Source organism: Phodopus roborovskii, unplaced genomic scaffold (assembly GCF_943737965.1).
Source record: "Phodopus roborovskii unplaced genomic scaffold, PHOROB, whole genome shotgun sequence".
NCBI classification, from domain to species: domain Eukaryota; kingdom Metazoa; phylum Chordata; class Mammalia; order Rodentia; family Cricetidae; genus Phodopus; species Phodopus roborovskii.
In genome coordinates, this window is record NW_026126447.1 from 30,675,804 (window position 1) to 30,699,189 (window position 23,386).

Genomic DNA, 23,386 nt, shown 5'->3' on the forward strand with positions numbered 1-23,386 from the left:
CTATCTTGGGTGCTTTCTGTCCACCAAAGTACATCCAAAAACCAAGTAAAACTGGACAGTGAACCATCACGTCTCTGTCTAGAAGAGTGGACAGCTGCCTTTTTTTCTTTTCTTTTTCTTTTTTTTTTTTTTTCAGGGAAAGGAGGAAGCAATGCACTACCTGAGCTAGTGTTGGTTGAGCTAGTGTATGTGGCTTTTTAAAACAGCTACCTACCCTGGTGAGGAAGGACCTTCCCAGAGTAAGCACACACAAGCAAAGTGCTTGAGGCCGCAGTGGGGTGGGAAATGTCAGAAAAGAATGGCCTCATCGTCTGACTGAACCAACACACTATCGTTTGTCATGATGAGAGTTTTTATATTAAAACTTCAAGTTTGACTGTCATATGTCTACGTACTATTCCTACTCATGTTTTCAGAAGTCCCCCGCCATTGCTGTATATCATCTAAGAACCTCTATAGTTCATTGCTTCAAGCCGTCCATTGGAGTCTTTACCTTAAGTGACAGTGTGTGTATAGATAGTCCTTCGTTTGAAATTAATCCATCTTCCCTGGGGAGGCACTAAAGTCAAAATGCTTTGTTTTGCAATGGTTTCTAGCAGTCCTAATTGCCCTTGAATCCTTCTGTGTAGCTAGGATTAGCCCCTTGCTTCAGCCTGCACAGTGTTGGAATTATGAACTTTGCTGGGGGGGGGGGAGCGGCTATTCTATGCAATGAAAATTGTGTCTAATTCTGGGACAGGCTAAGGCAGCTGATCAAGCCATGCCATCTTATGAGGTTGGGAAGTCTACAGAAGATAGTGCCAGGCACCCTGATTTTATTTTTTGCCACACTGGGGATGGGGTCAAGGGCTGGCCACTGCTCTCTTACTGCACTGCCACTCAGACCTGACATAAATGTCAGGTGTAAAAGGGAAGCAATCATTCTTGCTGCTGTGTTCTCTCTCTTCTAAGTTTAGTTTTTGTTTTACACGTGTGCTTCTGTACTATGTGCATGCCTGGTGCCCTGGGATGCCCTAGGACTGGGGTTGCAAAAGATGGCAAGCCACCCAGTAGGTGGCAGTACTTGAACCCAGGTCCTCTGGAGGAGCAGGGAAGAACAACCAATGCTCCATCTCTCCAGCCCTGTGTTGTCCCTTGCTATGTTGCTTTGCTTTGAGGAAGGAAGTGCCTCCTTGTCCACTTTTAGGTGCACCACCTAACAGATTACCACAAACTGGATGGTTAGTAACATGGTTAGTAACACAAACTGGCTGGAGAGGATGGCCTGTTGGTTAAGAGCACTGCATGCTATTCCAGAGGCCCTGGGTTTATTCCTACTGCCAACATGGGTGTTGGCAACCACCTGCCAACTCCAGTTCCAGGGGACCCAGTGCTTTCTTCTGATTCCTAGGAGTACCAGGCACAAGTATGGTGGTGCACAGATATAAATGTAGGCAAAGCACCCACACATGTAATCTTAAAAACAAGCTTGAGGCCTCCCCACCCTGGGGATCAGAAACCAGCCTGGGCATCATAGGGAGACTGAGGCATAAGACAGCATCAGGCCTTCGAGCTATCACATAGGTTTGAGCCTCCAGAGACACCTTCATTCTTGGATTTTGCAAAGCTGAACTGAAAAGCCTGAAGACCTGCAGGCTCCAGTGTAGGAAGTGAAGTTGAGCAGAGATGCTCTCCACGTCCTTGGTGATGGGGTGGGGGGTACAGGAGTGGCATTGATGACCACTGTTATTTTGACCATTTGAGATACACAGCAGACAACCTTCAGTCTCTTTGGGAGTGATGTCGCTCTTGATGGATCTTAAAAGATAAAAGTATAAAAATATATGCCCTCCTTTAATCCCAGCATTTGGGAGGCAGAGGCAGGTGAATCTATCTGAGTTCAAGGCCAGGCTGGTGTACAGAGCTAGTTTCAGGACAGGCTCCAAAGATACAAAGGGAAACCCTGTCTCAAATTGCACACGTGTGTGTGTGTGTGTGTGTGTGTGTGTGTGTGTGTGTGTGTGTGTGTGCCTTAAAGAAATGCTCTTTAATGAGTGAGGTTAGAAGCTGATTTGTGAGGTACACTGTACCAATTCACAGGCTCATAAGATAAAAACATCTGCCAAAGAAGAGGTCAAATGAAGTCTTACTAAACATGTCTCAAGGCACGTGTTTTTGTTATACATTTGGTTCATAATCTTGTGAAATTTCCACAGGAACGTGCAAGTTCTCAAATGAGGAAGGAAATGCTGAACTCAAATGCCTGTACTGTGACATTAGCATGGTTCATCCCTATGTTAATGTTCTTATTTAAAATCCCTTCTCTAGACAAGAAATCTTCATAGTGATTTGTTTTTAGTTGTGTCAAAATTTTTCTCCTCCAGGGGTGTTCATTTCCCAATCAGAAGAGAATCAGGGACAGGGTCCTCCTCTGCCTGCCAAGGCCTGGGCCTGACGAACACCACATGATGACCACAAAGGACACAAGCTCCCAACTGTGTCCCATGTTAGTTCTGTCCAAGAAGGACCAGGGATGGCGGCACTGAGAGCCGGGGCATATGCATCAGGCCAGCTGGCCCAAATGGAGTCAAAAGAATACTGACAGGCCAGATGCTGACAGAATACTGACAGGTTCCAGGTCACAGGGCCCAAATGAGACAAGTGATGCTCGGCCATTGGCTTTGTGCCCAGGAGCTCTCTGTGGGGACAGGGACTCTGTCCTACAAGGTTAGAGAAGGCAGAGGAATTAGGACCCCATTCTGTCCCCTAGATGGGGCTGGAAGCATTGGAGCCTTCCCCAGCCCTGGCCATGAGGAAGAGCTGGCCAACTTGTAGGAAGCAATAGCAGCACACCCCAGGCCTCCCTGATGGGGGATGGCAGACAAGTCAAGGACAGGGGAGATGACATGCTCATGCACCAGTACATGTCCCACGTGTTAAGGCATCATGGTTAGACAGTGATGAGCTGGCCAGAGAGTGACAGAGCTGGAGGGCAGCCCAGTCTTGGGCCCCATGCTGGGGCAGGGACACGGTGGGCACTTCTAGAAGTCAGTGTCCAGCCAGGACCCGAGGGAGGGAAGATAGGGAACCTGGAGGGACAGGGTCATTTGGAGGCCTGGGTTGGAACCCCTTCTCCGCCGCACAGGCAGAAGCAGCATTGTGACACTAGAGACCACAGGGGCCAGCCAACAAGGGCAGTGCAAGATGCCACTACAGGGGCCTTTGGGCAGGAGGTGGAGGAGAGGCAGGCAGAAAGGCCGCCTGCCTGAGTAGGTCAGGGGCGTTGGTCATCCCACCCAACGCCCAGCGAGGTGAACTTCCATCCCTTTTTGATGGTGACATTCCACTCCCATGCCAGGTGGTCAGCCTTGTCATCACCTGTGAAGTGGGGGCTTGATATTGTAGCTGCGCCAAGCAAGCATGCCTTTGGGGGCCCCCTCCATGGGGGCAGGGGGAGGGGCTCCTGTTCTTCATTGTTCACTTGTAGCCCGAGACACCAGAGACTTGACCACCATGCTTGTGTTCCCTCTCCTGTGTCAAAATTTCTGACTGTCAGCTAGCAAGACGTGTAAGTCATAATCCAGGGTAAGGGACTCCTTTTTCCTTCCCATTCCTTAATTTTCTCAGTCTTTCTGTCTATCCTGCCTCACTTTCTCCATTTGAGACTTTGATCTTAGAGGTTAATGGTGGCTAAATTTCACTTTCTTCTTTTTTAAAATCTAAGATGTAAATTAGTTTGTTTTCTCTTTTTGTGTGTGTGTGTGTGTGTGTGTGTGTGTGTGTGTGTGTATGCACGTGTGTCAGTGCCCTGAGACGACAGAAGAGGGCGTCAGATCCCCTTGTGTTGGTGATACAGGCAGACACTTGATGTGGGTGCTGGGAGGTGAACTTGAGTCTTCAGCAAGAACAGCAAGTACTCTTAATCCTGGAGCCATCCCTCCAACCCTGAAACTCCGTGTTCTGAATCTCCATGCCTGTCCAAGAGTCAGAGTCTGATTTAAGGGGGACCTGGGAGCTCAGAGGCTGCTGCACTAACTTGCCGATGAGATCATCCCATTTTTAACCAGGAATTGTAATATTTCAATGAAGCTCTTATGCAATTATAGCTACAAAGGAAGCTACGGCAATAAAATCCAAAGCACGAATATAGCTTTATTCATGATCTTGTTCTAGCGGAATTTAATACTTGCACACAGCATGATATGGTCCTGGCTGTTCTGAATGCTTCCTGACTCCCAGAGACCCACTCCTTGCAGGGATTTATCTCCTGAAAACAATGGGCAGTTCTAGCAGTGGGAAGCAAAGCTACAATATACCAGCTGTAATACTCTTTTTCATCCTCTCCAAATTAAAACACACAATTCAGCTGTGTCTGAGAACCTACCGGCTCTCCACCAATCTATTGTTGAAAAGGTTTTTAGTCTTAGATAATTGCCTAGAAAGGCAACGTAATGCAACACTAACAAGTTCTCAAGGCAAGAGCTTCAAGGTCACGTAGGATGAGCGGGGTTGAATGGATGGAACCCCACTCTCCTTCACCATGTAAATCATTGTCAGAGTCCCTCTTACCTCTCTGCCCCAACCTTAGAGGAGGAGGCCTCTGTGCTCAGTGCAGAGCCCAGGCACACCAGGAAGAGGCATTCTCAATCTCTTGCTTTTCCTTCTACCCAGTGATTTCTCCAGCTCAGCACAGCCTTGCCTCGGCTGCTCGTCTGCATGCCCTGCCTGGCTCTCCTTTCCCAGGGATCCATCCTCTCCAGGGTGTCAGTCCTTGAGTCCCTTTAAAAGGTTTCCTCTCTTTTTTTCCTTCTTCCTCTTCTACCTAGAGCCAGCCAGGCTTCTAGAAACCCATCCCATCAGCTTCCACACCCTGCCTGCCTAGCTCCCCCTACAGATCCAGAACATGCCAACTTTGCTGTTAAATTCCAATTCAACAACCAACTTAAAACACTTTTAAATGTTAGTGTAAATATCACTCAGTCTAAATAATTTGCATATCAGTATTTCTTTGATTTTGGGTACATTTTTCTAAATACTGGGGACTGGCAAGAAATAAAAATTTAATTTATCATCATCATTATTACATTTTAGGTTTTTAAGACAGGATCTCACTGTGTAGTCCGGCTGTTCTGGAACTCCCCACGTACAGACCAGGCTGGCTTCAAAGTCACAGAGCTCCTGTGTCTGCCTCCCAAGTGCTGGGATTAAATGTGCACCACCGGGCCCAGCTTGTTTTTCTTTTTTTTTCGTGTTCTAGAAAGGCTTAGATAAAAAGGCTACCTCCTAAAAGAGTTTATGTGGCCTTCGCCGGGCACACTTGTAATCCCAGCTGGCAAATGGGAGGTGGAGGCAGAAAGATCAAGCATTCAAGATTGCTCATTCTCAGCTATGTTAAGTTCAAGACCAGTCCAACCTGGGGCTCCAGAAGACCCTAGTTCAAGTAACAATAGCAAATAAAACATAAAAGATAAGATGCTTAAGACTGGACACAATCAACGGCATGTGCTGGCGTAGGGAACCCTGGCTCTGCCCTGCATTAGCAGCAGGTACCAAGTTCTGCAAGCTGAGCCCAAGCCCATTGTGCTGGAAGCCCTTCCTAACCTCTCATAACCAACCATGTCTAACTGCCCCTCTCCACTTGAATCCCACAGAGCTGGGCTCTTTGTGTTCTAGTTGCCTGCTGGCTCCCCTTCGGGGCCAACCCTGCCTGACCTCACTAGTGCACAGAGCACCCATCCACTCCACAGCGAGGCTTTCTGTAGCCCCGAGAGGGACAGGGCTGAGAAAGGCTACCTGTGCCTTCCTCTGACTTCCCCTTCTGGCAAAGTCACAAACACTGGCCTGATACTACTTCCTTCCTTCCTGAGTTGAAATCGATGCTAACCAAGAGGTGATCAGAGAGGCAGGCAGGATGAGGGGCCAAGTCATTGCTCAAGAGAATTGAGCACTTCTGAAACACCGTTTGCGTTTAGACTCCTCCACCACGGAGAGATCAGATTAGGAGTGCAGAGGCCTTGGATTTTCATTTTCCAAAACCTGATTTTTAAAAAGTGCTTGACTCAGAGTGTTTCCACGTGGCAATCTCTCTCCTGCTGCCTCAGCAGTCTGCTAGTCTGGGGTCAATCTCAAGAAAGCAACAATGCTTGAGAAATCTGGCCAGTTTTCTGCTATCTCTGAGGGACTGTCACTCTTCAAGGTCTTACAAATGCAGTTTTTCAATGACATAGGCCTGCCTGTAGCCTAGACCCCAAAAGGGGCAACTTCCTGGAGGAGGAGATGGTAGATGATATGAGAGATTCTCAGATAGATGGGAAGAACAGCATATGTATATATACACACATATATACCCATATATATACATATATATATACACCCATATATATAAACACACATAATACATATATATTTACATGTGTGGATATTTTGCCTGCATATATGTCTATGTATCATGTATGTGTCTGGTGCCCAAGGAAGCCAGGAGAGGGCTGAGGATCTCCTGGGACTATAGTTACAGTGCTCATAATTGCTGAGCATCTCTCCAGGCCCAGGCCCTGGGTTTAATCTCCAGCCTTGAAGAACAGTCTCCTTTGCCTTGATTTTACAGCTTTCTTTGGCTAGGCTTGTGCACATGTGACTCAGTACACTAGAATTTCCCTGGTTGGATCATGACAACTCTTGGTCTTCAGCCTTGTTCCTGCATTCACTTTATTCACAGCTGACAGACATCTTTTTTTTTTTTTTTAGAGAATTGTTTGGTTGCTGGAGGTTCAGTTTCTCTGTAGCTGACTGGCTAGTGCACATTAAGTGAAAATATTGGCCAATACCTTCTTTTGAGTAGTAGGCCTAGTCAGAGGTAGCTGGTACGTGAGAAACAGAAGCAGAGCCTGTGTGCTTTGTTTCAGAGGTTTGCCACAGGTTTCCTGCAAACAGACGTCTCTCCGATCTACTTGTGAAGATCTTGGCTATCCCACTTGATATGGGGGAGTTAAGACAGAACAGAACTTTTGTGGCTAGCCTGGACTTCAGAGTAAGACCCTACCTTGGCTGAACTTTGTGATGCAAATGTCTGAAAATGTCCTTGCAGACACTCTCAGATCTTACTCTTTAAACTTCCCACTGACCCTGCCCACTTGAAATAGTTTTTAGGCAAATCATTCCATCCCAAGGAGCTGGTTTATTCTTGTTTAGAAATGAGAGCATGTCTTTCATAGCTAGTGGCCCTGTGCCCCTGGGCAATGGTGACCTTTCCCAGCATGTCAGTATTCTTCCCTACTAAGGCTGCTAATATCTGCGACAGTATAGTCACTGTGAGCTGCAGGGCAGGCTTCTTGCTTCTAGGTGACACAGACTAGGAGGGGTATGAAAAAGGTTAGCAGGGTCATCAGATGTGACCAGCAAGTACTCATGGACCATGAAAGGATCTGGGAGATGAGAATTCATTTGATCTTAGCTGTCTCTTCTGAGCCATGATGGAGACTAGCACAGGTTATAGAGTGAGATCCTGTTTCAAAAATCAAAACAAACTAAAAGAAAACCATTTCTCCAACAAAGCCGTTGGGAGTTAGGGGAGAGCCGAGGCTGCAGAGCTGTTCAAGGGCCAGTGTCCCCTAGGGATGGGCTTTCTCTCAGAAAGAACCAATTGCTAGGGGAAAAGGTGTAGCAGGCATTAAAGGGCATTGGTGGTAGAGTTCAAAGGTTAAACTTAGCTCTAGAATTAGTGGCTTCAAAATCTGTGGTACTTGGAAACTTTGACGTCACAGCACTTGGGAGGTAGAGACAGGAGCATCAGAAGTTCAAGGTCATCCTTGCCTCCTTAGCTGAGTTGCAGGCTAGTGGGAATTTGACTTTGACTAATGGAAGTGTCCCTGCCCCTCCCTCAATAGATTTTTTTTTCTTGAATAAATGGCATATGCATACAGTTACAAAAAAAAATCACGAGGTCTCAAATAGTACATGGTGAAGTCTCTTGCCCTGCTGCCCCCTCTCTGACTGCTGTCACCCTCTCTCACTCCCATCCCCACCCCCATTCTCCCTGCCACCTCCTCAGAGAGGACACCATTCCAGCTTGGATATCTCGTCCCTTCTTCCCATAGTGGGTTACTCCCCAGCAGCACTGGGAGCTGCTAGAATGCAGAATCTCAGGGCCAACCCAGATTCAAGAGTGGGGATCTGCATTTTAACAAGACTTCCTGATGATCTACGTGGACATTAGATGTCAAGATGCACTTACCACCACCGTGGTAGTCGGTGAGGGAGGGCTGCCTGTTAAGATGTCCAAGGACCCAGGAGTGATGCACATGTCTATAGACTCAGCATTTGAGAGGTAGAGGCAGAAAGATAGCTGTGAGATTGAGGCAAGCTAGAACCATATAATAAGGGGGAAAAAAAGAAAAGAAGAAGAAGAATCTATTTTTTTTTTAATGACCAAGAAATTTGCTGTGGAACTTAAGAAGCCCTGCATCTTCTGCGGGAAGGGCTGCACTGAAGCCCAGAAGTCTGTGTTTAGTTAGTGTAGCCACAGTGCTAGAGATCCAACCCAGGGTCCCAGAAAAAATTGCTCCCTCCATCCATTGAGACAATAAAGAACTCAGACATCTGTGCCCTAAACAGAGTCCCCTTTCTTCCCAGGAATACTGAAACATAGGCTTTCTGACATCACAACTGTACCAGTCTTAAACACACTATCCTAAGGGCTGGCCCTGAGAGACCTGTAGGTCAGACATTGCCTTAATCTTCAGCTCCCAAAGGAGATTTGTGCCCTAAGCAATGCCCATCTTCTGCAGCCAGGCACCCTGTCCTTAGCCTGGGGCACTAGCAGGGGTCAAGAAGAGATCTGGGGATACAACAATAGAATGTTGTCATTTAGCCTGTCTTAGTCAAAGTGACTATTGCTATGAAGAAACACCATGACCTAAAGCAAGTTGGGAAGGAAAGGGTTTATTTGGCTTACACTTCCACATCATTGTCCGTCATTGAAAGAAGCCAGGGTGGGAACTCAATGGGACAAGAATTTGGAGGTAGGAATTGATGTAGATGACAGGGAGGAGTGTGGCAAACTGGCTTGTTCCTCATGGCTTGCTCAGCTTGCTTTCTTTTTTATTATTGTGGTTTGGTTGGGTTTTTTGTTTAGTTTTTGGGTTTTCTTGTTTTGCTTTTTCAAGATAGGGTTTCCCTGTATAGCCTTGGCTGTCCTGGAAATTGCTCTGTAGATCAGCTGGTCTTGAACTCACAGAGATTCACCTGCCTCTGACTCCCAAGTGGTAGGACCAACACCCCGCTTCAGTCTGCTTTCTTATGTATCACCAGCCTCAGGGTGGCTCCACACACAAGGGGCAGGGCCCTACCCCATCAATCACTACTAGTTAAGACATTGCCTTATGGGCTTGCCTACAGTCTGATCTTATGTAGGCATTTTCTCAAGCAAGGATCCCTCTTCTTAGACAACTAAAATTTGTGTCAAGTTGTCATGGAACAAGCAAGCACAGACCCTGATTGGCTGAACTTGAAGTTTACTAGGCTGTGTGATCCTTGGATGAGTTATTCAGTTCTCTCTGCTTCTATTTCTTCAAATGTAAAATTGGGAAGATATTAGTACTTGCCCATAAGGGTACTGTGAGAAGTAAATGGCTTTATCTAAAGACCCTCCTCACTTTCTTTCTTTTCTTCTTCTTCTTGGTGTTTTCAGACTGGATTTCTCTGTATAGCATGGCTGTTCTGGAACTCACTTTGTAGACAAGGCTGGCCTCAAACTCACAGAGACCCACCTGTCTGCCTGCTGAGTGCCAAAGCCCTTTAAATTCATGGCTGGGCCTTTCTAAATACAGCAGCTTCTTATATCTAAGAGGGCTGCACCCAGGACATCCTAAAGATACAAGAAGCCATACATCTAAGTCCTTTATATAAAATGGCATCGTGTTCTCATATAAATCTCATATAAATCACACACTTCTTACATATGCTTTAGTCATTTCTTTAATTTTTGAAGAGTTGGAAATCAAACTTCTGGGTTTTCTTTCTTTGCACTTATGCAAATCTCTCTTCATGTATGTGCACAGGTGTATAGGTACCTGAGAAGACTAGAAGAGGACATTGGCCCCCGCTGGAGCTGGTGGCAGTTAGCCCAATGCATATGAGTGCCTGGAACTGAACTCAGATCTTCTGAAAGGACAGTTTGCATGCTAACTCTGAGCCATCTCTTCAGCCCTGAGCTTTTGTTTTACTTTGTTGTTAATAGAGTTTGAAACATCTGGGTTAAAAGAAAAAAGACTCAGGGAGAAAGGACTTGGTGTGTGGCTTTAAATCAGATGCCCATGTATTTTAAACCTGCTTTAGATTACTTAGGTCTAAAGTAACGAATATGCTATTTAAATTGTCATACTATATTGTTTAAGAAGTAATAACAAGAAGTCTATGTCCAGGACACATAGCAAGCATTCCTGGTATTATTATTATTATTATTATTATTATTATTATTATTATTATTCACAGTTGGTTGGATCTGTAGATGTAGACCTTGCAGGATAACTGCTCCGTGGCTGCAAGATGCTTTTTTTTTTTTTTTAAAAAAAAAAAATTATTACTTTTTAAGGCAGCGTCTCACTCTGGCTGTCCTGGAATTCACTATGTAGACCTGGTTGGCCTCAGACTCACAGAGATCTACCCTGCCTTGCCTCTGCCACCCAAGTATAGACTTGCACCACTATACCCAGGGCAAGCTGCTATTGCTAGAGGCAGGTTCTAGACAGAACCCAAGCTTGGCAGCTCATGCTATTATAGAGGCTGCCCTCTATATTTTTTTTAACTAGGCAAAGATGTGCTACATTTGTTTACCACTGCAAAATATTACTTTAAAGTAAAGGTGTGTTGCTTTTGTTAATGATGCATTTGTTTAATTATATAAAAAAATGTATTGCATCTGTTTCACCTTGCCTGCCTAAGGCACCTGATTGGTCGAATAAAGAGCTGAATGGCCAATTGATAGGCAGGAGGAAGGATAGGCGGGGCTAGCAGGCAGAAAGAATAAATAGGAGGAAAAATCTAGAAAAGAAGAGAGAGGAAGGAAGACAGAATGAGGGACACACGGGGCAGGGAGCCAGGCAGACATCAGCCAGACATAGAGGAGCGGTGAAAGGAGATACACAGAAGAAAGGTAAAAAGTCCCAAGGCAAAAAGGTACATAAATGGAAACAGGTTCGTATAAGTTAAAAGAGTAAGCCAGAAATGAGCCTAAGCCAGGCTGAGCATTTAAAACTAACAAGTCTCCATGTCATGATTTGAGAGCTGCTTGGTGGCCCAAAAGAAAAAGCCTGGCACAGCCTACTGTGCACATGTGGTACATGGTTCTAGACCTACTTCTAGAACCAAGGGAGTTCCCATCTCCACATTGCAGATCCTAACCAAGTAATAAGTGGTCTAGCAGGGACTGAGCCACAGACTGTCCATTGCCACCTGCCTCTCGGCTTCCTGTCTTTGTGCTGTGTACCTCCAGGGGTCAGGAGAAGAAATACTGGCAGGGAAGTTCCCGTATTTGAGGGTATGTATCTACAGGAATCTTCCCAAAGGAGCACAGGTTGCCCAGGCCTTCTCATCTCACTTTGCTCTGATCATCTGCTCCAAGCACATGGTTGATGTGTGACCAGGAACTTTAGATATCTGTATGTTACAACCCACATACCAGCAGGGCTGGAGTTACTTACTAGATACCAGCTTCAAAGTTCTTAGCAGACAGCTGACTGGAGGTGGTGCCTGGGGTCCATGCTTTAGAGGAAGGGGGTGTCCCTGTGACGCAGGCTAGGGTGACTGGCCTCCCTCCCCATCCACTCCACCAGCATCTTTTGCCCATCTGTTCTCCGACTATGGCTCCTTGCTCCTCCCTTCAGCCTTTCTTGACCTCTACTCATGTAAATTCATCCTCTCTTGGAATCTCACTCCCTTCTAGCTTTAACTCCCTTCTTATAAACAAACCACTACCACTGCAGGAGACTGTTCTCTCAGTTGCTCAAACAATTCCGTGGTCTTGCCCACATTTCCACAGGCAGTTTACTTAAAGACTGGCTGCCCAGGCACATACAGCGCATATCCTGGAGGCTGTCAGGGTGGTATAGGCTACACTTTCTTCACGGCTGTGAGCCGGCAATTCCACCATACTGTGGACCAGGGGCTAGAGACACTCAGGTGGAAAGCAAGCTTTTCTTTGTCTTTTCCTTCCCTTGGAACGGGACTTCTCTGTGTGGCTTGGGCCGTTCTGGAACTCGCTCTGTGGACCAGGGAGGACTCAAACTCAGAGATCTGCCTGCCTCTGCCTCCAGAATGCCAGGATTAAAGAGGTGTGCCTCCACAGCCCGGCATCAGGAAGGTTTTCTTTTATCCTGATGCCCTTGGATTGTCTTGAGGTCTCAAGGACGTAGTCTATTTCAGAAGGGGTCCCAGTAGGCAATGGTTTACACAAATGAGAAGACTTTTGGATTATGTCAAATGAGGAATAAGAAGCCAGAGCAGATGTGACAGGACCCCAGCTCCTTCTGACTTCTGTTCTGTTTGGCGGAGGGGAGTTAGCCACATCTTTATGGATCAAGCTAGTTGGCTACAGCATCCCAGCCAGCGGGAAAGGGAAGGTCCCTTTCCTTTGCCTGAAGTCTGTGCACATCACTTACACGTATCTCATTATCCACATGTAGTTAAGAAGCCATGGCAAATTGCAAGGGAAGCTGGGAAATGGAGTCTCTATCCTTGGTATTCAGTTGGAGAACCTATAGGAAGCACAGTAGAATGATACTGGGGGCAATGGTGACACCGATTCTTCTCTTATCCAGCTTGTGACCACATCCTGGGACACCTCATTCCTGGTGCCTTTCCCAGCAGAGCTTAATTTTAAGTTCACGCTTGTTGTCTTATGCCCCATGGCTCGCAAGAGGCTCCAGCTGACCCCCTTGCTTGTAGCCTCACCTCTGATTGGCAGCCTTCATTGTTTAGCGATTCTTCAGTAGCTCCCACTGCCCATTGCAATGCCTCTCCCTCCCCTGCCAGGACTGAGCCCAACAGCCTTGAGAATACAAGTGCCCTATCCCTCAGCTACATTTCCAGTCAAGCAGCGGGCTTTAAAGTATTTTAAAATTACATTTATTCATTCATTCATTCATTCGGTGTGTGCAGTATTCATATGGAGGGTAAGTTTGCTGACTAGAGGGCAACTTTCCAGAGTTGATCCTCATCTTCTGCCACATGGGTCCTGGGAATCAAGCTCAGGTCGTCAGGCTTGACAGCAAGCACCGTTACCTGCTGAGGCTCAAGCATTGGGATTTTAAGAGCAGAGCTCAGCATACATGTGTGTGTTTTCCTGTGAAAGGAGTTTGGATTCTTGAAGTAGTGTGTGAGACAGTCCCCTCAAGTTTGGGCTCAAGTCCAAATCCCTAACATCAAAATGCAAGAAATGAGATCATATGTCTTCCTCTCCCTCAAGTCTCCTCTCCCATTGACTGAAACCGAAGTCATCTGAAATCCTACCGTTGTGGGGTCACAGGGATTTTTTCATGCCGCATCTTCAACCCAGCTGCTCCCTCTAGAACACCTGGGCTCACACCTCAGAGTTCGGCTCAGAGCCAACCTCCTTGAGGTCCTTACGTCACCTGTGGGCACATTGTCAATGGTAAGTAAGGTATCTCTCCTGGGATCCAGAGCAGCTGTCACAAGCTGCCTGTTCAAAAACCCGACTTGTCCTTGCTCTCCAACTTCCTTTATCCAGCTGCGATCCCTTCCTCCTCGGCATGTTCCTGCCATCTGTCACAGGGCCTCCCCAGACTCCAAAACTGCTAATAAACACCCTCTTTTTCTTCGTAAGTATCCTTTCTTGGTTATTTTGTCAGAACAAAAAGAAATTAGCTAATATAGGCCTGTATTGCAAATTCCCAAGAATCAAGAGCAAAGGCATTTTGAGGTCAATTGAGAGGCAACATTTTAATTTATATACAATAAGGACAGGCCAGAGCTGTACTACTCCAAGCTTGGTGGTGGCCTGACTGCATTGGCATCCTCTGGGCCCAGTTAGGCATACAGAAACTCAGGCCTACTGCATAACAAGATCCTTTGCATAACATTAACCTTTGCAAAGCATGGAGCTGTCATTTATTAATGTATGTGTTTGCTTTTACATTGTGTTTTGACATTGAAATAAATCCTCTTAATCCTTTTCTTTGTTTTTAATCTCATCTGCTGCTTCAATATTTCCATCTCTGTGCAGCATTCACACATGGGACTTTGGGCACTTCTCACAGGTTACATTGTGGGAAGAAGTTGGCTGCAGGGTTTCTAAAGATGGTCTTTCTGGGTTATCATCTGGATTCAGAAATGTCCACAAGCAGTTTCTTATGAAGAATCCCCAGAGGTAGGATGTATGATCATTGCCATTCTGGAGATGATGGTTGTCACTTACAAAGGCCTGGTGACTCACCCAAAGGGTATCAAGCAAATGACATTCCAGCCCAAATGAGAATCTTTGCTCTTGAGTTTTCATTGTTCAGATCCTCAATGTTGACACTCTTCCATTTATATACAGGTGATTTTCGCATAAGATATTCAGAGGTTTTATGTGCAGGCCCCAGGGGATATGGAAGCATAGGAAAAATCTGTCCCTGGGAGAGGGTTCAGTGCAGAGAGAGCTACGTCCTGCCCTGGCTGGCTGCTGCTGAAGCCCAGACTGGACTTCTGCACAGCCAGGAGCCGGGAAGTTCTCAGAGCCAGTACCTGCTATAGGGTCCTTGTACTCCCAGCAATGGATGAACATGCCAACTTCTACAGTGACTCATTCCCAGCAAGAAGCTGGCCAGTTCATTTGTTTCTTTCATAAGGTTGGGAACAGCTGAAATAACTGGACTCCACCAACACATCCCCAGTATTAACCACTGGATTGGATTTTCTGCTTACTTCCACAGAGGGAATCGGAGCCCCCTGAGTACTCAAAAATGTCATACATGACATTACTGGGCTTCATCCTACCTTGCCTAAATTTAGATTCCTCTCCCATTCTCTCTAGACATGCATAGTCAGTGGGATATATTTGTATATATAATTGATTCAAAACAAAAAGACAGTACACTTTAAAGCCCCATGTAAAAAGTATTGCTTTTCTACTGTGCCAGCATGCCCTTACCCAGGGCTACACAGGACTGCAAAGACAGTCATGAAGAATTCAAGGCTGAAGATGTTCTGAATTTCTGGACAACCCCACTGCAGCCTGCCCTCTGCACCTTGCACCCTGCTCTGAAGCCTATATAGTTTTGGGGAAGGGGGGGGGCGCGGGCTTGTCCTAAGGCTAAAACCTACTAAGCATCCTAATGAGCAAAATCATATGACAGGAATGTATTGTGCATATTTGGCATAGCTTCTTTTGAATGGTGGCCCTCTGTCTGTGACCTCAGCCCTCTCTAAGGGCAAGGGAGGAGTTTAGAAAAGGAGCCTCTGCTTCCTGGCTGTTGATGCTTCTGCAGCTTCTACAGCCCCAGGGACCTGCCCCGCTCTGAGTGGGCCCGCAGAAGCTCTGCGATTTCCACATGGGCAGGGGAATTCAGAACGATGGACAAAGCTGTTCGGCCAGCCTGTGGGGAAGAAAGAAAGAAAAAAAAATCATCCATTGTGCCTTGTAGTCCCAGTGAGAAGTGTTGAGAGGGATGTTCCAAGCATCATGAGGCATGAGGGTCCCTTCCACAGGAGCAGCCCTCAGTCCTGGGAAGCCTGGGCCAGTGGGGACAGAGGAGTCGCCAGACCCTCAACACTTAGGAGATTGGAAACTATCAGAAAGAAAGTAACCTTTCCTATTCTACATACAGATCAAATTGAACATTAGCATTTTGGTGTGCTTTCTTCTGTGCAAATCTATTACTAATGTTAAAGAGGAGAAATGAAAGCAGGTGTCTGTCTTGAATGTCCTTTTATTGTAACTTTTTGTGGTGTGCTAGGACCACTGTTAAGTCTTCATAACTCATTTGTCTTAATCTGTGTTAACAGTCCACAATACACTAGAGATTTCCTGCTTATCAGAAGCATGCTTGTTTCTATATGCCCACAAGTCCTAAACTCACCGAAAAAGCATTTTCTCATTGTGTGTGTGTGTGTGTGTGTGTGTGTGTGCTGTCAGCATGTTCATCTGTGCGTGTACACACGTGTGCATGTGGATGCCAGAGCTCAGCACCAGGTGTCATTCCTCAGACACTGTCGACCTTGTTCATTTGGAGACAGAGGCTCTCAATGGCCTGGACCTTGCCAAGGAGGCAAGGCTAGCTGGCCAGTGAGCCTCATTAAAAGCATCTGTTACAGTGCCAGATGTTTTTACAGCTGTGGGTTCTGGGGATTGAACTCAGCTCCTCACTGTTACATTGCAAGAACTTTACGGACTGAGCTATCTCCCAGCATCCTCCCATCGCTGACTGTTTCCTTAGGAGCAGAATGAGCAACGCTGTACACGAAGTTGCTGCATCACTTTCTCCACTACAGGGCCCACTCTGCAAAGAGCTTGAGTCCTGCCATGTAAAGAAGCTGGCCCTATGGAGTTCTCCTTAGGCACGGCTGCTATTGGCTGTACAAAGATGGCCTTGAAAACTACACTTCCCTTGGTTACTGACTTAGAGGAAAACCCCAGCCCGAGGCTACATATGATGCTTACTATACATTTTGCTCTCACTGTAATTAACTTCCCAGATGGGGCACATCTTCCAGAGGAGCAGGTGGGACCTATTAACATGTCAAGCTCTTTGGGCTTCCCCCTGTGTAGCAGGAGGAAACCGAGCTACCATTTGTCATCCTGCAGCAGAGAAAGGACTAAGAGTGGGAGGGGCTTCGAGGGACCAATACACAGTTGTTTTGAGGCAGGGTCTCATAGCCCATATTGGCCAGGAACTAGTTGAGGTCAAGATGGCCCTAGACTCCTGTTCTTTCTGCTTCTGCCTCTAAGGGTGCTAAGAGTACAGGCCTATGCGTCACCACCCAAATAAGTGTGTGCTGGGGCTCAAACACAGTGGCCTCTGGGATGCTAGGTCAGCTCTCCTCCAACTGAGCTACACTCTCACCCTCCTTTTTGCAAGTGTGTGTGTGTGTGTGTGTGTGTGTGTGTGTGTGTGTGTGTGTGTGTTCACAGGGCCGGAGCCCCTGGGGTTTAGCGGAATTGTGAGCCACTCCATATGAGTACTACCTTGCTTTCTTTGGAAACAGTGACTTGCTATGTACCCCAGGCTAGCCTTGAATTTGCTGTGCCACACTCCCTGCACTTTTCTATTTAGGCTGGAATCTGGGAGATCACTTGATCAGCTCTGGTCTCTGTAAGCTCAACAGCTCAGGCTGGCCCGCTCCTGAGGCATCTTGGCACAGGTGGGCTGCCTGCCCTTGCTCAACCCTAAGCATTGTAGTTGAAAGCTGGACTGCACAGGCAGAGGTGTTTGGTTCAAGCTGATAAAGAAGCCAAGCAATCTTAAGGAGTCCTTTCTTCTACTGAGCAAACCTGGATCAAGGCGCAGCTTTTAAAGCAGGGAGTCCCTGCATTGTTCCCTGCGAGGGGGAGGGCTGTCCTCTGTGCTGCAAGCTGGCCTTTGCCATCCAGAGCCTCATGTAAACAATGTGTGTGTGTGTGTGATGACCGTTACCATGGGAAAGTGCCACAGGGCCAGTCCCAGAGGCTATGCATTTTCTGACAGATTCCATCTGGAGGTGACAGCCTCCATCTGTGGGCTTCTCAGCTGAAGATGTGGAGGATGGGAAGTAGAGACAAAAAGACCACCTAGGAAGAGAGCCTCCCTTAAATGTAAATGCCTCCTGCAGAGGAAATAAGGGTGCATGCATGGAGGTCCATGCATCATAGCTGGGTCTAGTGAACCCCACTCAACAACACTGCAAGCTGGCCATGCACCTGGCTGTGAGCTGAAGAGTGGAGGGGTTTCACAGACAGCCCTGTGTGTGTGTGTGTGTGTGTGTGTGTGTGTGTGTGTGTGTGTGTGTGTGCGCGCGCGAGTGTGCGGGTGCGTGCTCCCGCGCATGTGCATGCGTGTGCTTTCCTGTGTGTGCTGAGGTGAATGTGTCTTTCAACATGACAAGAATTCATGAACCTACTACTTATCAGATGAGCAAGGCATAATCTCTCTCAAAAATGTTCCCATTTGGTGGATGTTCGGAAACAGCTTCCAAACAAGAAGCTGGCAACTGGTGCTCAGGCCTCACTACCACAGCTTGTTATGCTCAAGGTCCCCAGAGAGAGTATAACCCAACCGCCCGCGCCTCACTTGCCTCCTAAGCCTAGGGAAAGTGCCTGTCGCTCTCTGTATTTTTATGGAACCTTGTTGAGAGGAAACACTTTCAGAACTTGATTCTCTGTGCTGCAGACCTCTGAGCCTCCCATGAGAGGTGACTGCTGGAATGACAGTGCTGTGTGAGGACCGGCACCGGTACCGGCCTTGGTCCTTGGTGGGTCCCACAGTTCTCGCCTCTCTCTGGTGCTGGAAGCCCCGTGCTCCCTCTTGCCCTGAGGAAGTTGCACTGGGGCTCCTCAGTCAGGCCTGACTCAGGCAGGTGGAATTCGATAGGCCCTGGAGGACTCCTACCAGCCCTGCCACATTGGCTGGCTTTCCCCTGCATCTCACTTCTACATCCAGCACTGAGCCCGGCCATTCCAGACTCTGACCTGCACTGACTGCTCCTCAGTGCTGCCCTGGCTCTCCCTGCACCAACCCTTGACCACACTTTTTGAGACAGGGTTTCTCTGTTGTAGTCCTGGACTCCTTCTGTAGACCAGGTTAGCGTTGAACTCAGAGATCCACCTGCCTCTACCTCCCGAGTGCTGGGATTAAAGGCGTGCACCACCACGACTGGCTTGGTTCAGAATTCTTTATTGACCCTGTGCCCTGGAGACGTTTATCAACACCCCTAGCCCTTGTGACAAATAAAAAAATGTCTCTGGACACTGTCAACGCTCCTCTGGATGTCAGTGCCACCCTTCTGAGGAACACAAGACTGAAAGAAGACTGTGACCAGCTGGCTTCTCAGGTGGAGGCAGTCTCTCTCCTCTGGCTCCCTGCAGACACCTGCAAATGCCAAGGCCCCACCTGTTGCTGGACTGGGACTTTGCTCTATGTGTCACAGTTCCAGCCAGCAAATATGTCTCATAAACGCTAAGCATTTAGGTAGCTCATCACTATACCCATTTTACAGATGTATACAGAGGCTTAGGGGTCACCTGCTGGAAGGCAGAGTTCCTGAATTCAGATTTAAAACAGTGAATGCTGGGTCTAAAGCCAGCTCTAAACAATCATCCTTGAGCTGTCTTCCCCATGGTTTTCCTTCTCCTTCAGAAAGCCAGGTACTTCTGGTCCTTATTTGTGATCAACCACCACGTGGGCCCAGGCAGGGATCCTATTCCATGATTTATTATTCTGATCCGTTAGGGACCTCCATGGCTCAAGCCTGCTTGGCCTGTCCCATAGTTGTCTCTTCTCAGGCCTCTTCCAGGCAAGTGTAGTGGTCACTTCTAAGTGGCCCTGGGCTACTATTGTTCAGGCTTACTCAAGATTAAGGCAGCCCACAGAGGACTCCCCCAAACAGATCCTCTGTCTCACTACATGTTTGGAAAAGGAGGCTCCACTCCCAGATCCCCTGGGGGAAAGCAGGAGGGTCTGTGCCTTCTGAAGTGCTCAGAAATGGCTCAGTGGAAAGGTGGGCTGTATAGGAACTATGACTGTAGGGCGTCAGCTGCACTTGCTATGGGATACTGAGGTGCTATTCCTGCATAGCAGAGGGCGCTCTTTCCCCCCTCCAACTTCTGTTCCTTTTGAACAATGGGTGTTAAGTACAAAGATGTCTGTTTATAGCATTAAATTATGATGCCGACATTAATGACACTAGAGTCTGACCTGAGCTTGAATCTGTGTTCTAAGAACTGTAGGCTGTACCCTTAGGACAGGGATATAACATTCCTTGACCTGTTTCCCCATCTACAAAGCACAGGCTATGGAGTACTTAGCTTGCTGTATTCTTGGGCAGATCAGGGGTAATGAGCAGGTGAAGATTAGCTCCCACAAGCGCACCGGAAATGTGACCACTGTAATGTCAGCAATGGGGTCACTTACATGTGACTGAACCCCTAAGTCTAGTTGTTGGTAAGTCACTGGCCTGTGGTAAACACTCTACTACATGAGGGATTGAGCAAAAAGGCTTGGCTCCTTCAGTGGGACAGAAGAGAAGTGGTGTGTCCATTATGGGCGTGAGCCTAGGGCTTGATAGAATCCAACCCTACCAGCCTCAATGTGAGCAAGTACCTGACCATTTAGTGATTCTGTTTCCTCCATCAAAATGATGGCAGCAGCGGGACTGACCTCACAGCGTTGTCATGGGAGTCACATGCTTTGGTCATGGTACCACTAAACATGTTGGTTACCTTCTCCTCCTAGAGACCCTCATCTTACAGGGGAGTTTATTTAAGGGGACAATCATTGACTGGACAACATCAAGCAGGCTCTCTTGGTAGAATGAATCACTCTACAAAGTAGATCTACGTCACGGAGGTATTGTCAGTTTAACAACTACAGAGTCGTTTCTACAAACTTTGTCTCCCTTAGACACAGAGCTGAGCTGCTGCCTCAAAGCTACATACTTAGTTGCACTACAGGAGGCTCAGGGCCAAGCCAGGCCTGGCACATTTCCCAAGCACAGTGTTTAATCTTGCGAGTTTCACAGCACCATGGCTATGAACATTTACCATCCATTATCTCATTTAATCCCTCCACCAGCCTTATGAGGTCAACTTTATTGCTACAGCCATATGGTTTCTTGAATTCTGCTGGCTGGCAAGACACTTTTCAGGACAGGTGTTAAATACCTCCTGGTTAACTGCCTGCAAGTCTTACCTTGTCAGTGAGGCTGCTGTTGCAGGCTGGGTGTGCCAGGAGCAGTCGAACCAAGTTGGCGTTGCCTTGGTGACAGGCCAGCATGAGGGCAGAAGATCCATCATGGTCTTGTAGGTTGACATCTGCCTGGCAACTCAGCAGTGCTTGGACCATGTCCTCCCGATCGTGGCTAACTCCTAGCATCAGTGCAGTCTGGCCTCCCTGCACAAAGAGCAACAGCAAAGGCTGAAGCTGGCTGTGTCCAGCAAAATTTCTCAAGGAAATGGCATTGATCTGATTGTCCCTTTGCCCGTGGCACAGGACACATCCTTTTCTTTCTGGCTAACTTTGCTTTCCATGACTCCCGTCAAATCCTATGCCCTTTCCAAAGCCGTGCCTGGCTTCCCAGCATGGGCAGCATCATGCAGCACTTTCTTACTGATTGCATTCCAATTTCCCTTTATGCTTAGGAGCCCAGAAGTTGACAGCAGGGGCTGTTCTTACTTATTTTTTTGCTTTTATATTTTTGTCCCACAGAGGATTAACTTCAGGGGCCCACACATGCTAGACAAGTGCTCTGCTACTGAGACACCCCTAGGGACCATTATCTTTGTGTCAGTCTCCCCAAGGCCTAGCACCAAGGATGTGATGGAATGTGCAGACTGATGGAAGGTGTGAAGGCTGTGGCTGCAGCCCATGCCTCCTTTCCCTGGGAAGCTTCAGTCTGCTCAGTGCCTCTTGGGCTTTGTTTAAAGATACCCGAACCCTCTTGTTTCAACAAAACCTGTTTGCTAGCCTCTAACTCCGGCTAGTGACAGTATGGTTATCTTTTATGCCTCCATGGTCACCAGTGGACTCAGCAATGGCTTAGACTCAGAGGACCAACCCAAGTTCTGTCTCTGCAGTTTAATGTGTGACTATGCCAAGCTCTTGTCTTCCCTGAAACTCAGTTTTCCTTTGCTTGAGAATTAATCCTGTAATTATTTTTCCTGTGGCAGTGGTGGTGTGTGCCTTTGATCCCAGCTCTTGGGAGGTAGTGGCAGGTGGATCTCTGTGAGTTTGAAGCCAGGCAGGACAGGTAGGGCTACACAGAGAAACCCTGTCTCAAAAAACCTAAAAAATATTTTTTTTCCTGTGTGCTTTATGTGGCTCTTGTGGTAATCAAGTGAGATAAAGAGTATAAATATAGTAATATGAGGTGGTAATTTTTCTGACTATAAAGTGACAATTATTTCTTATTCACACAGGTCCACTACATGTTCTTATATTTCCTTATAGCTTTCCCCTATGACTTAGTGTATTTTGCCAACCCTTTTTGAGCTTGAAAGTCAAGCTTGTCTCTCCAATGGGATATCAGGATCCTAAGAATAAGGCAATGCTTAGTCCTTCTCTCCCTTCAGATCCCCTGTGGCTCTAAACCAGCGGTTCTCAACCTTCCTAACGCTGAAGCCCTTTAGCACGGTTCCTCATGTGGTGACTCCCAACCATAAAATTATTTTTGTTGCTACTTCATAACTGAAATTTTGCTACTGTTATGAATCATAATGTAAATATCTGTGTTTTCCAGGGGTCTCATGTGACCCCTGTAAGGGTCACTCAACCTTAAAGGGGTTGCAACCCAGAGGTTGAGAACTGCTGCTCTAATGATGTTCACATCAAGGACGTGCTGCCAGGCTCCTTTCAATCACTCCATGAGAAAGGAGATCTGCAGTCAGGATTTTCTTGGCTCTGTCACTCAGCACTTGGGTGAACTAGACACAAGCAAGCTCATCTCTGCACTGTCTCCCGACGAGGGAGGATTGGGATGGTTACTGCCTCATGGAGCCGTGCAGAGACTCAAGGGCCTAGCGAGTTAGTAAGGGTCCACTGCCCTTATCTCTAAGAGGGTTAGAGATAGTGTGCAGCTCTGTACCAGAGTATAAATAGCTGTTTGGAGCCCCCATTTCTCTGTAACTCTGACAGCTCTTTCCAGAGATTACCAGTTTGCCTTTGAGAGTGTGATTACTTGGCCTGGAGGTAATGGCTGCTCAGTAGATTAACTAGGCTTGAGGTTTCCTCGATGAAAGCCAGGCCCTGAGACTCTCAGTCTCCTCCTCATTACCTTTCTTCTGGTCTAGATTAATATAATTTAGTTTTGTTCAGAAGTTGGTCATTTGCAGAGAGGCGCTATACACCAGGCCCAGCAGGGACCTTGGAGATATGAAGATGTGTTTCTCAGAGACTCCCAGCACACTCCCATGCTGCTAGGCATGGTCACCTCCCCTCAGAATCCCAGGGAAGCCAAGGCAAATAGCTGCAGCTGTGGGTCCTAGGCTTTTCTCTGGTCCCTCCTAGAACCTACTGCATCTCAGGCAAGAGGAGTGATTGGCTTTGATCACGGTGAGCATCCCCTTTTTCAATTCCAAAAAAATTTAACATGCTTGTTAGGATAATACTATTTAAAATAAAACTACTGTAGAGCGTCTCCTGGAATAGGAGTTGTACGTGGGTAAGAATGCTTTAGAAATCAGAAAGTGAGTTCAAATACCTCTGTGTTGCCATCAGTAGGGAGC

The 23,386-nt window shown here is 47.1% G+C and overlaps 1 protein-coding gene across 1 annotated transcript in view; it reads right to left on the reverse strand.

Moving 5' to 3' along the window:
* Positions 1-13,905: 13,905 nt before the first annotated feature.
* Positions 13,906-23,386, reverse strand: part of Kank4 (KN motif and ankyrin repeat domains 4) — a 30,896-nt gene continuing 21,415 nt past the window's right edge. Inside the window, exons 9-10 of the mRNA XM_051187974.1 lie at positions 20,856-21,056; positions 13,906-15,569 (exon numbers count right to left, since the gene is read on the reverse strand). Coding sequence (XP_051043931.1) covers positions 15,465-15,569; positions 20,856-21,056 — 306 coding nt within the window. The 3' untranslated portion in view covers positions 13,906-15,464. The remainder of the gene's footprint in view (positions 15,570-20,855; positions 21,057-23,386) is intronic.